This window comes from Perna viridis, chromosome 1, assembly GCF_037379345.1.
Source record: "Perna viridis isolate PV_CMFRI_1.1 ecotype Kerala chromosome 1, ASM3737934v1, whole genome shotgun sequence".
Taxonomy (NCBI): Eukaryota; Metazoa; Mollusca; class Bivalvia; order Mytilida; family Mytilidae; genus Perna; species Perna viridis.
The window spans coordinates 30035685-30049631 of NC_142445.1; the positions used below are offsets into that span (position 1 = coordinate 30035685).

The 13947-nt window shown below is 31.1% G+C and overlaps 1 protein-coding gene across 1 annotated transcript; it reads left to right on the forward strand.

Moving 5' to 3' along the window:
- The first annotated feature begins 1037 nt into the window (after nucleotides 1-1037).
- Nucleotides 1038-13852, forward strand: LOC148628283 (fibrinogen-like protein A). The gene is made up of 9 exons (XM_088585502.1): nucleotides 1038-1206; nucleotides 2470-2526; nucleotides 4396-4467; nucleotides 5413-5484; nucleotides 5944-6003; nucleotides 6711-6838; nucleotides 7358-7454; nucleotides 9304-9468; nucleotides 13445-13852. The coding sequence occupies exons 1-9, from the start codon at nucleotides 1110-1112 to the stop codon at nucleotides 13684-13686; spliced, it is 990 nt and encodes a 329-aa protein (XP_088441628.1). The 5' UTR covers nucleotides 1038-1109; the 3' UTR covers nucleotides 13687-13852.
- Nucleotides 13853-13947: the final 95 nt, after the last annotated feature.

The window sequence follows — 13947 nt, forward strand, 5'->3', positions numbered from 1 at the left end:
ATTTTTAAGACTACAAGTTTAAGCTGAAACGACAACTTGTTCAGACAATTTTCTTACGATGATACACATCAACCATGACAAAAAGTGCTAATCCGTTTTACGGTAGCACTTTCTTACTGGAAATGCAACCCGAAAATAATTGTCAAGATTACGTAAGACACAATTATAAAATTGAATTCGAAGAATTGAAACCCATATATTCCAAACAATAATAAAAAAATCTATTGATTTTAAATTTACATCCTCTCTCTAACTAGTTATCAGATTCTATATGTTTAATTATTACACCTGGTATTTTATCATCCATTTAAACGCACGGTGGGAGCGTTCGGTTATCGTACGATTGAACACGAAATATGAGCGTTCGTAATACGCACGAAGGAAGCGCTGGATTGTCGTGTATTAAATGAGCGTATTGAGTGCGTTCATGTGCGGAAAACCTTAACGTTTCAGGAAGTGTAATAAGTAGCAGATTTGAACAGCTTATTAATTAACTTTGATAAAGGATGAATTCTTTAGTCACTTGCCTGTGTAGGGCTCGACCCTCAGTGGAGATAATGTTTTCATGCGAGTCGAATCATTGTAATATATTAAGACTGGTATCGATAATTCTAGATACTAGTAGTCTTTGATTTCAGAATCATGATTACTAGACCTATTACAAACGTACTTAATGTTGATCAATAATATATATGCCATAAATTACATGCATGTCTTCTTCATTTCAAGCGTTGTGCTTTTTTATGTTTAACCTTTATGTTTTTTATACTAGTAATCTTATTATGAAATAATTATCAAATTTCGTATATAACAAACATACAGTAAATTATAGTTGTCTAGCAAATTCAATTTTAATGCATAATACACGTCACACATGTGGCGTTTAGAATAAGTACTTGACCTAATTTACAACCCACTTGGGTTCTGTTTTCTTGTTTACCATCTTGTAAACGTTGTACACGATGCTAATGACTTGCACAAGTATTTTACCCTTGAAATAGTTTTTTGAAGATATCATTGATAAGTAATTTTGCGTCGTAGTTGTCTTAATATGAAGTAACTGTTTAGTTTGAAAAACACATTATCAAAACTGACATAGATAGGTTAACATGGCTGCGCTTTTCAAGCTTTCAGTTGTAATAACATTGACAGTTGTTGTGGAATCTTATTCCCTTCAAACGTTAGACAAAGGATATTTGATGCAAGGTAAGTAAAGGATTTTTTGTTAGAAATTATGAAGCAGCAGAAGAGATTTTTAAGTGTAAGTGTTTGTAAGAATAATGCAAAATCGAAAAAATCATAAGCATGCATGTCATAACCCCCACCGCTCTGACAATGTAATATCACTCAAGGATACTTTCTCTAGTAGAAAATACAATTATTTAATTTTAGTCTACATCACTGGCTTTGACATTTTTTCAATAGCATTTAAGAAAGGGGAGACCTTTGACAGAGTTATCTGCCCTTGAAATGTTCATTTTCAGTGCATTTCAATAAAATTATATAACTCAAAGCACCAACATGATATGGAAATATTGTTTTTTTTTATTCCTTGAGTTTGATAGTGAAAATAGTTCAATTACACTCAAAATTATGTTTTTTTCATACCATGTTTCACCCACTATCTGATTCTTACAAAGACTGACACTTAATAAGCAAATATAAAATAACCAACAAAAAAAAAAAAAAAAAAAAACAACAGTGGAAACGAACAGACAGAGGTATTTGTTATTTAAGTGTAAGTTTTTGTACGAACCAGAAACACGCATGTCTGAAACTCACCAACTCACCAACCTGACAATACAATTATTCAAGGATGCTTTTGCTATTGAAAAATACTTTTATTTGACCTCTGCATCATTGGATTTGCTTAACAAAATCTTTCAACAAAATGTAAGAAAATGATATTTTTGGCAGAGGTATATGCCCCTAAAATATTCATTTTTATTTCTTTCCAATGAAATTACAACTCAATTTACCAAAATGATATGGAAACATTATCTTTTTTCCTTGGTTCCGATGGTGCCAATTGTCAGCTCAAACTTTCAAAATGTGCCTTTTTTATACCTTTCTCTCCCTCTGTCTAATTCTTATATAGACTGATAACTACTTTACATTATTCAGTGTTAAAAAAGGGAGTTAGAAGCATACATGAGGACAAACCAATTCGGTAAAAGTTTTTTTTTTCTTTTTTTGCTTTTGTTTTATTCTCTCAAAGGAAGTTAATCTAGAACTCCGTTATCTATTTATAACTCTGCCTAATACTAATCAATTCGACGAAACAATCATTAAACAATGCGTTAATTGTACAAGTATCTATTTGGTTTACATGAAATTGACTAGATTTACATTTTATTTTTTTTTCATTTCATAATTACAAAATGATTTGTCAAGGCCTTTATTGTACAGGTATGCGTTTGATGCTCGTGGAATTGAGAAGTTTTATATGTTTTCCATGATAAATTCCAGATAAGGTGGATGCAGCTAATAACAGGTCTATAGACGATTTTATGAAAGAACTACATGGTATGTTGTATTTATTTTCTTCTCTTACATTCTAACAATCGTTGACTGTAAATATTTCAAAAGAAGTATGATCTTTTTCTTTCCTACATGTTCAATAATGATACATATTCAGAGAAGGTCTCTTCTTGAATGTTCCAAGAAGTTGTCATTGAAATTTACTATGCATGTTTTGAATTCTAACACAGCCTCTGTCCTCGTACAATAAATTTATTGTCTAAATATAGTAGATAATATTTGTGTTATCATTCCTTTTACAAAACGTTTTTTGTATAATAACATTGAAATAATAACGAAAAACATTTACTCATATCAATGAATTACTATATTTTTGGAAATTGCATGCAGACGCTTTTAGTTCATTAAATGTTTAATTCTATCATGTCAGTTTATAAAGAGAAAAACTGATATGGTTAAAGGTTACAAATGGACTTTCAACGTATAATCTAAATACTAAATAGTAAATACTTACAAATCTCCAGTAAATGTAAAAAACACCTTTGATAAGCTCTTAGGTAAGGGTCCCGTTAACAAAATGTAATATCCACGGTAATTGAATGATGACAATTCTTCATAAGCAAACGAGAAAAAAAATATAACGACACAGGGTCAAATTAATGACCAACATCACCTGACTGTCAAAAGGCACCTAACATGAATAAGTTCATTCAAAAATATACCAAATTCTTACATGGGGTACTTTAACATCCAACATATAGACAAAATAAAATGTCCACTTAAAGAACGCTCGCAGTAACTGAATGCATGCTAAAACACATTAAAGACTGACCACACCATGAAAACTATTACATTAGAAATAATCGGTCACTGCGTACAATTCAAATCGACTGGATTTGGACTAGTAACGTTAAATACCAAATTAACAAGAACTTTCATCTGTGGCAACATCCCTTCAGCACCTGTGTATGGAGTGTTCATATCACAACTTATACGTTATGCCAGAGCTTGCCGAAACTACGCAGACTTTTTGTATCGCACTAGAACTCTAACAAATAGGCTTCTGGAACAGGGTTTTGTTGCTACAAGATTGAAGTCATCACTACAGAAGTTCTATGGTCGTCATCATGAACTCGTGAATCGTTATGGTGTATCCATCTGCACCATGAAAACTGATTTATTCAACGGGTCATAGTTTTCCGTTCCTCGTTTGTCTACCCTGGACTTGACTTTTATGAGCAACTCGGCGGGTGTTTCTAGAAAAGCAGAGGACGCTTACCCTACCTCTGCACCTGGTCCATGCTCCCAGTTTTTAGTGGAGTTGCTCATTTGCTTTTGTTACTTTGTATGTATGATTTTAGTTACTGTATGTTCTTTGTTGTGTATGTCTGTTTTCCATGTCGGGTCTTTGTCCCTGGATTATATTCCTTTGATTACCGCTATAACCTTTGTTCCCTTGACTACTCTTTGAAGTAGTGCAATACTAGACAAAAATATGAGTTTTGTTCATGTAGGTTTGCAAAATGGGTGTAAATCTCTATTTGTGAAATCACGATTCAAAGAATAGACAATAAATTGATAATCGTATTCTTTATTAATAAATATATTAAGGACCGTCGATAAAATGATAGGGTTTTGTTTGAAAGAATGTGCTTTATAGACTTTCTTCTGTGGAAAACAATTTTTAATTAAGAAACTGCAAGTGTTATTAGATTTTTATATCAAAGTATTGCAACGATGAAAACAGTTAGGAATTCTTGGTAACGATTTGAATGCTTAATTTATAATTCATTCTTAACTATAATAATCTCGAAGATCATATAAACAAGCAAATTGTGGGTTTCATATTGAAATCTTACTGTATTAATTTATATAGATAATCACCCACATTTATAAAGACGATATAAATTTCAGGGTCATGTCTAGGGGTTAACCCTGAAACACAGCCAGATGAATTATTGAAATATTCAACGATCATTTTTAATCGTAAGTTGTTTTTATATTTGTAATGGATGTAACATATACATGTAGCTCCACACAAATAAATGATTGATAGCCTCTTATACTGACTTTCATGCATGTAATAATAAAAACGTTGCTTTAGTTCTGGAATATAAAATTAATTTCAACGCTGGACATTGTCCCTAACCTTCCTCTATTAATAGATTTATGGTCCGTTTCATGCATTTATGACTTTATTCGTTTATTATTTGCATACATTGTATTACCGTTTATGCGTCTGCGCTGTGTTTGTTGTTTTTATCGACCAATATTTCCCTTTCTCTTTCTCTTCTTTTTATTTTATTCTATACCATCAAAATCTTCTTTCTGTAAAGAAAAAAAACATATTTTATATTTAATTTACGTAGACAAAACAATTGTGATGTATTTAAGTTTATAACAACTTGTTGGTTACATGGTTTATATAAAACTAAAGTCTAATCAGTACATTTGCAGACTATAGCAAAACAGACAGGAGAGAATCTAACCACCCTAACTTAACCTTTAGCACAATTCATTGACAAACGACTGAGACACGATATTGAAACTGTCATTATAATTTGGAAGTGTTAAATGATAAGGATGCTGTGGTTTATAATACGATAACAGACTGGACAATGATTAATGTTTGCTAAAGTAATTAACAAACATCATTATGCAACGCATAGATGAAAACAAAATTTAAAAATATTAATCTACAAATTATTGAATTTCGTCATATATGTTGAATTGCCAACAAATTCATCAAGGGTCGAATCCACTCTCAACAAATAATAAAATACTAACTTGCATAGCCTGCATGATAAATATATTAATTCAGAGTTTAATCATTTGTAATGAAATAACTTGTTTTATGTAACCAATTTATACTTATTTCAAAGTTCGTTATAAAGGAACTCAAGCGATTTTGTACTCTTCATTTTCTTTCAGGAATAAGAATTTACAAAGAAGCATTGGACATGAAGAGAAAAATTGTGAAAGAAGTGCAAGAAGTTTTTGACGGTAGGAATGAGTGTTCAGTACTTGATAGAAAATGTTGCTATTACCACATGACGGGTAAATCTTGTGAATGCATAATTTCACAGCTTGGTCTTTGAATACAGGCATTAAAGTTTCGCGGTCATTATTTATCGCGTCTATAGAAAGAGTTTTCATTCCCCTCCAGAGATCCCCAATTCTCCCGAAACAAGCGAAAATTCTCGCTATACGATAATACAAACAATGGTAATATCTTCAGGTTAAAATTTTATTATTGATTTTTAACAGAGCTTTGTGAAACCTTAATTCTAGAGGATCTTGAGCCACCTATTTTTTATATGGCTTTAATTATTAAAAACTCGACATACCATTGTATTTTTAAACTATATAAATTACCTAGAAGATCTACTCAAGTGGAACGTTAGTAAATTTTAAATTACATAAATTGTTTTCACTATATTTTGTTATTAATTTTATTGACAGTAACATGGGATGCCACAGAATTCGAACAGGTCTACAATGTAATGATTAGAGATTCTAAAGGTTGTTCATATTACATTTTTTTATCTTTCACAGTACACCGTTAATCTAAAAAATAAAACGTTGTAATTTCGAAAAGTTGTATTCAATTACGAAGAAAAAACAAAGAAAACACGATAAAGAGAAAAAAGGAAACCAAAATGTTCGGTCTAGGGGCCGTCATCTTAGGTGAATCGCATTTCACGAGAGGAGAAACAGAACTGTAGACCCAGAAGAAACTCAAATGATAATGGGAGTGGATAAGATTCTTAATGTTGTGCATTTAAGTATGCATGTATATAATTGGCTACCATGACAACAACAACAATGACAACATGGTATGATTTTGAATAGGTCGCTACATGTTCATCTTAAAATAAATACTATATTAAACTACTGCCATTAGCTTGTTTTCGCACGAGATGTATTTTCATGAACAACAAAACAATTCGGAAAAAAAGAATAGCGGCAACAAAATCTCTTTATAACACATAGTTTGGTCAAAATATTAAATAGCCGCGAAATTGGATAGACATCCCAAATCGCACAAATAAAAATAAATAAATCGGAATACATTATTCTTCTTAAAATAATTCAGGTGTGTTCGTTTATAACAATGAAAGCACATTTTGATATTTATACAATCGTAATATGTTCATAGTAAGTATGAATTAAATTTCTAGTATTTTTCTATACTATTGACCAAATCAGTTTTATTTGCCCTATTGAAGAAGTCTGCCAGGTTCATGACTGTAGTGACATACAACCAAGGACTACAGGTCCACATAAAATACACGCAAAAGGACCGACGTCCTTTCTAGTCACGTGTAATATGGATGTAGACGGAGGTAACTGGACGGTAAGATTCTTTTTAGGAAACAATATCGATAGCAAAAACTATTTAATATGAATATTAAGATATTTTTTTTTATTTAATTTCATTTAATATATCACATATGTCCCATTCCAGTTAAAACTTGAAAACCTTTCATTTCGTTCGAAAAATAGATGCATTTATGAAACCATATATACAAGTTGTATTATCAGCATATATTCGATTTTGTTGTATTGTTTTACAGTCAAAACAACCAACTAACGTTTAAACAAAATTATTTCAAAATTACTTTTTTCACTTACTTTTCTAAGAATGCAAAAACACTATAAATGTTGAAAACTCAAAAAGATGAAATGTAAAACGAAATAATCTGCGACGTATTTGTGAATAGACACAAATTTAATTATATAGCTATTTTCCAGGATTCCATCATATGTATTTTTTACTCAGTTCATATATTTTAGATCTTGTTTTTCTGTGCGCTTCGAAGGTGGCACAGCAATTGCTCATCGAATAAATTCTTTTACATTTCGCTCTTTTTAGGTTATTCAACAACGACAGGATGGATCTGTAGATTTTAAGAGGACATGGCAAGAGTACAAAGACGGTTTTGGAAATCCAGAAGGGGAACTGTGGCTAGGTAATAACTATCCTTTACAAGCTTTTAACGACAAAAATATTTATTACAAAATAAAACTGTCGATTTTATTTAACATACTATTGAGTGAAAGGACACGGCCACAGCACATATTTCAGCAAGGCCTATGTAAATAATTTCCTGGCACACTGGTATCCCTCTAGTAATAAGATATTATGTGCCCTCTCTGTACATACAATATCTGTACTACAGAGTAGGAAAAATATTTAACTTTAATATTTTGCCCTGATGAACCTGCTCCTTTGGTAATCAAAAGTAAGCAACAATTCCATTTTGTAATAAACCTGGAGGGGGTTCCTCTGGTAATCTTGAGTAAACCTTTTAATCCATATAATAATAATTTTTTTTATTTGTATTAATTAAGCTTGTCATAACCTGATCTCCTTAGATAGCTTCCCATAACCCAATAACCTTGCCTGCAATAAAAAAAAATATATTTAGATTTCCCAAAGTCCTACCACATGAGGGTTACTCTAATCCCTCACCCCAACAAATTTGTGTATGTTTTAAGTTCTCATAATCATTTCTATCATAATTCCTACTAAGCCACATTGCATGTCTTAAATAAATATAAAAAGTTACCTTAGTTTTATAAATGCTCTCAATCATACCAATACAATTTAATATCTTTTATAGTTATTGTACTGTGGTGGATTTTAAAGTCACCCTCTCCTTTAAAACAGTTTATGGCGAAGCTGTTTATTCTTTTCCCACTACACTCTAGCTATGTTTGTGATTTTGTTCCATGCCAATAACATTGCTGAACAATATCTGACAAAATGTATTTAGTATTGGGTAAGAAAGTTGTTATGTTTAATAACGTGCATTCAATATTATTCATCAAATCCTTTGTCTTACCGGTTAAAGGTATTTCTGACAATCATAAATTTTCAAGAAATTATCTCAGAAAGAATCTTCCAATATTACTTTCAGTCGTTTAAATCTGAATCTTTTTTTTTTCCTCAATGCTGCTTTTTGCCAATGACGGACATCGCAGTTACTACAATTTTGGTAGACTTTATATTCAACAGGCAGTAGGTGTCATATTACAGCCTTATGCTTGCCGATCTTGTCCAAAAGAGTAATCAAAAGAATGTAATCCAGGCACAAAGACCCGACATGACACAGACATACAGAACAAATAACATAAAGTAACTAAAATTATACATACAAAGTAACAAAGTGTGAATGAAAAAAACATACATTCCTGGTTGCTCAATTAACTTTTCCTCTTATGCTATTGGAGCTAAAACTTGTATTTCAACTCTTTTATTCAATGTTTATTTTTTATTTTATATGTAAATGTAATGAAGACGTTTTATTAATTTTTGTTTAGTTTTCCGGGTGTTTCCTGTTGTTCAATCATGTTCTATGTTTGGATAAGTTACATGTGTGTATTTGTCAAACAACATCGAAGTATAGGATTATGATAACTCTAAAGGAACATTTGTAAAGATACATTTATTCTTGTCTTTTTTGTACTTAAAAAGCATATATTTCGAACCTTTCAATCTTTATTCAAATACTGAAGCTTTTTAATAAATTTTGGTTCATTGATCAGGTGTTCAAAATGAACATTTAGCAACAATTATTTTTAAATTCAATATTATAGCAACCACAACAAGAAGTCTCTGAACTTGAAACATGTTTCCTTTCTGGAAAATTAAAACTTTGTCAACATAGATTTTTGATCAATACGGTTTTTGGAAAACTTTCATTAAAACACAGATTGAAAGCTGGCAAAAATACCAATACGGACAATGTTGATCGAAAACGCTGAACTTTTAAGAATTTTATTGCAATTAAGGTTTGCATAATTATTATATTAAAGGAAATGAGAAAATACACAGACTTACCACTAGTGGAAAATATGAACTTCGAGTTGATCTGACCAGTTGGGAAGGAGAATCTTGGTACGCGGTATATAAGTTATTTAATATTGGAGATGAGGAATCGCAGTACCAGTTAACACTGGGACAATACAGTGGAACTGCAGGTAATGTCTTATACGTAAAAAGAAGAATAATATAATAAAATCTAAATTGGAAATATAGTCATACAAGTTCTAATGTAACGTTCTAAAAATGCTTAAAGACCACAAACATGGTTGATTGTTTTATTTCCACATGATTTGCACGTAATAAAATGGGCGTGGTTTGTGTCGGTGTAAATTAATTTCAATGATTTCTTTTATCGAGTGTTCTAATATGACATCCTTAAAAGGCTTTGATACCACAACTTTGGTTGATTTTTGATTGTTATATGAGCAGCACGCGACTTATTGGGCGTGGCTTGTGTGTGTGTAAATTACTACCCACCTTAATCATGTAAACAAACACACGTAACATTCCGATGTGTATCAGCTGTTTTCATTTATGTCAGTAGCGTGAATGAACATCAAATTCGTGTATAATAATATTATTAAACGTTATGTCATATTCCGTAAAACACATACACAATAGCACTCGCCACGTGCCACGTGCGCCATCATGTATAAGCTATCGCTTGGAATAAAATAATGCCGCATAAATGGTCAGCACGTGGTAAAACATTGATAAAATTGAGTCTCCGTGATTTTTTCGCATAAATTAAGAATGGGTATCAATTAGATGTACATTAGCTGTCATTATATATTTATTCATTCCAGTAATGTAAAGGAACATCACAATCGATGGTTATATTTAACATAATAGATGAATCTTGAAGAAAAAGAAGGCCATTAGGTAGATAAAAAAAAAAAAAAACACGCGACATAAATGACCATCCCGTGGTTTACAATGATAAAATGAAGTTTGCATAGGTTTTACTTAATCAACTATATCAGGCAACCATTTAGCAGAGAAATGCAATACCCAGCACCACGGTAAACTATGAACAATAGTTAATTAAACAAATCACCACAAGATCCGAAGCTTGTACTAAAAGTATTGATTTATTATTTTAATATGGAACTGGCGTTTTGTTTTTTATTATTATTATTATTTAACAAATAACCTATTGATTAAAAAAACATAGATTTTTTTATAACAGCTTTACATTTGAATACTAAACTTCTGTTGAATGTTATTGCTTTACTTAAAATGTCTTAAAAAAATTAGAAACTCATTATTTTCTTTATTTCAATTTGTGAGTACTCCGTCAAGAAACAATATAATAGACATTTTATGATAGATTTTTTTCTTACAGTGTTGTAAAATTGGCATGAAAATCGTAAAAGAATTTTGAAAACTAAGTCAGAAACTCATATGTGTTTAGATAAAAAAGATATTGATAAAATGACTAAATTATCAAATTTAAATATATTTTATCGAAAAAACAAATGTTGAAAGTTCCTGTTTCTCCATAAATATGCGTTATAAGCGATTATCAATGACAATATTTCTGAACAAGATATCATTTCAACTGAACGCAAGTTTAAAATGTTAATTATGCCCACCGTTCAAACATACACGTATAAAACAATTCATGAAAAAAATAACGAAAATATCGCAGAATGTTCATAATTTGTTAAAAAATAATCATCTCGAAGGCTTTCAATAAACATAATTGAAATACAAAAATGGTCGCCATTTTACAATGGCTGTTTGTCGAAAAGTAGAAAAAATGCGACAAAAATCATGGAGGCGTAGAAAGTGATTTTAATAAATGCTCCTGTTACAATGGGGATCTGGGGGAACATCCCAATTACGCTTTGCGTAATCATTAATTATGTATCTAGTTATTCTTCTTTCGTCTAACCTCTGTCTTGCATACAGAACTCCACTAAATTAATTTAAATCACACTATGCACAAACAAGACCTCCATATGAATATGTGCAACTCTTGAAAGTTCAAATATAACTGCCATGTCAAAATGGCCGCCGTCAAAAGTTTACAAATTTGTCAGAAATAAGAAAGAAATCGTAGAATTGTTATACCTGACTAAAAAAATGGTCACTATACTAGGTATTGGATTAACGATATTGATTTTTGTCGTAAATGGCAGCTACTCTAAGATGGACACCAGCCAAAGGTAAACAAAAATGAAAAACTTCATGGAGGCGTAGAAAGTAATTGTAAATTCTCCTGTAATTATTAATTATGCTATGCACAATAGTTATCCAGTTAGTTTTATTCCTAAGTATTTCACATATATATTTATTTAACTGGAATTTTAGTTTTCCTATGAATGGTTATTATGTACAAGTTTCGTTGGAAACTTTTGTCATTATCACTACTATACAAAATAATGGCTGACAGGACCATTCATAGTCGTTTTTTTAATGATACAAACACGATGTCAACGCTTTGTTAGAACAAAATGTCTACCTCAACACTTTTTGTGTTGAGGTAGACAAAATGTGTCCACCTCAACGCACGAAACGTTGTATAACATTTGTGTCCTATTCAACACTAGATTTGCTTAGATGTTTTAAGGCAACGTATTTTTGTGTTGATTTAGACAAATTTTGAGGGTTGATATGGTCAAATTATGATTTAGTAAAATAAATTGAGCGTTTAAGTAGACATAATTTGTTTTCCCCAGTTATTTTTTGACTCTGCATGGTCACTACAGTCATTATTTTAGACAGCAGTGTATATTTAGCGCTAAACACCATTTAATAAAAGTCTAAATGAAGCTTTCATAGTTATTTTGCCTACTGGCGGTCTGAATATTTTTAGTCAATTATTTTCACAAAAAAAGATATGCAATTATCACATATTGCTTTCTTTTGCATTATTCAAAGGGGACAAGCATTAGATTCTTGAGGGGAGGGGGGGCTGGCAGATTTTGAAAATGTATAATCCGTCTCTGATTATCTAGGAAATAAATAAATCGGCCTCATCATACCAGAAAATAAATATTCTGACATTGGCTTTGATTGAAAATAAATATTCTGATCTTGGCTAGTAAATTGTAAATAAATATTCAGACCTGAATAAAACCTTAAAAAATAGGCTCATAGTTTCATAAAGTAGAAAAGTAAACAGGTTTAAATACTCCACAATTTTTATAAAAACTTTAATATTCTCCAGTGGAAATATTAGATACAGTGGATTTCTCTTTACCGCATACTCAATTTGACAGAAAAAAAAGTATATGGCTTTTTTACTAATTTTACAATAAATACATAATATCAAACAGTCGAATTAGCTACATCTTTTTATTAGGAAATTGTTAAGATTACATCATAAGGACAGAAAGTGTAAAATTTTAATAACGTTTTGGGACAAAATTTATGTAATAAACAGGAATGTTTGTTTAGAGCTATGCAATTAAGAGGAATTTTTAACATGGAAGAGTTGGGAAATGATTTGGTTCTTGAAAATGCTACGCAATTAACAGAAATATGCAATAATCAGGTAAGCAATTAAGTGGAATCCTCTGTACATAAATGACAGTACTGGGGTAATGTGTAGTTGAATATCGCAATTGTAGATTTCATTCATATACATATATATACGACTCTGTCCCATAATAAATCTCTCGCAACATTTCCCGCTAAATTGAGGACATATTTCAGGTCCAGAAATGCCACCTGTCAGATATAGTAGAGACTATGTCTTGTATTATAGAGAATAAACTTCATTTAATAATGTCCAAACCTGGATATGCATATATAAATTTTCATAAAAAATAGATTATTTTATTAGTATGGAAAAGAAATAATCTTACAAAGGTTATGTTAAAAATAAATTATCTGACTATCACCAGGCTGAAAATTTCTGACCTGAAAAATTTCCCAGCCCCCCCCCCCCCCCCAATAAAAAATCAAATGTCCTCTTAAACAAAACGGTAATGGTTTATCTTTTTGTCAAAACTATACGGGTGTCTCGACAGTTGCTCGTAGTCATACCGTGTTATTCATTATTGATTAAAATTAATATTAGTTTGAGCAACGAACTTCATTTTTGCAAATGTAACTTTCCAACAGATTCTGAATTCTTATCAAATGAAACATTTCAATTACATTAAATTACATGTATTACAGGAGACTCTTTCGATTATCATAACGGAATGAAATTTACCACAAAAGACAGAGATAATGATCTGCATCAACAAAACTGCTCAAAACTCACTGGTGGTGAAGGAGGTTGGTGGTTCAGGGACTGTGATAATACAAATCTGAACGGCTTACATTTAAAAGGCAGTGGTGAGAATGGTATAGAATGGCAAAAGGCGAAGAGAAGTTACTCCATGCAGTTTGCCAGAATGATGATTCGGCGGTATTGACAATTGCTAGGAAAGTTTTTTCGCATTGCATGATCTGCCTTTTTATTGGAGACTCCGTGCTCTGTTTTAAAGTGCTTTAATATTTAGAAGTACCTTTGCCGTTTTTGGTTCATTGTTTCACTACTATGAAACTTCAACTTTAAGGAATTAAAATATTTCTATTTTAGTTTTGCCTGTATATAGTTATCAATAGAAACAGTTTAAATTTGCCTTCTTTCAATATGTATACATTGGCAGAAAGGTAAGTTTACCTTTAAAAAG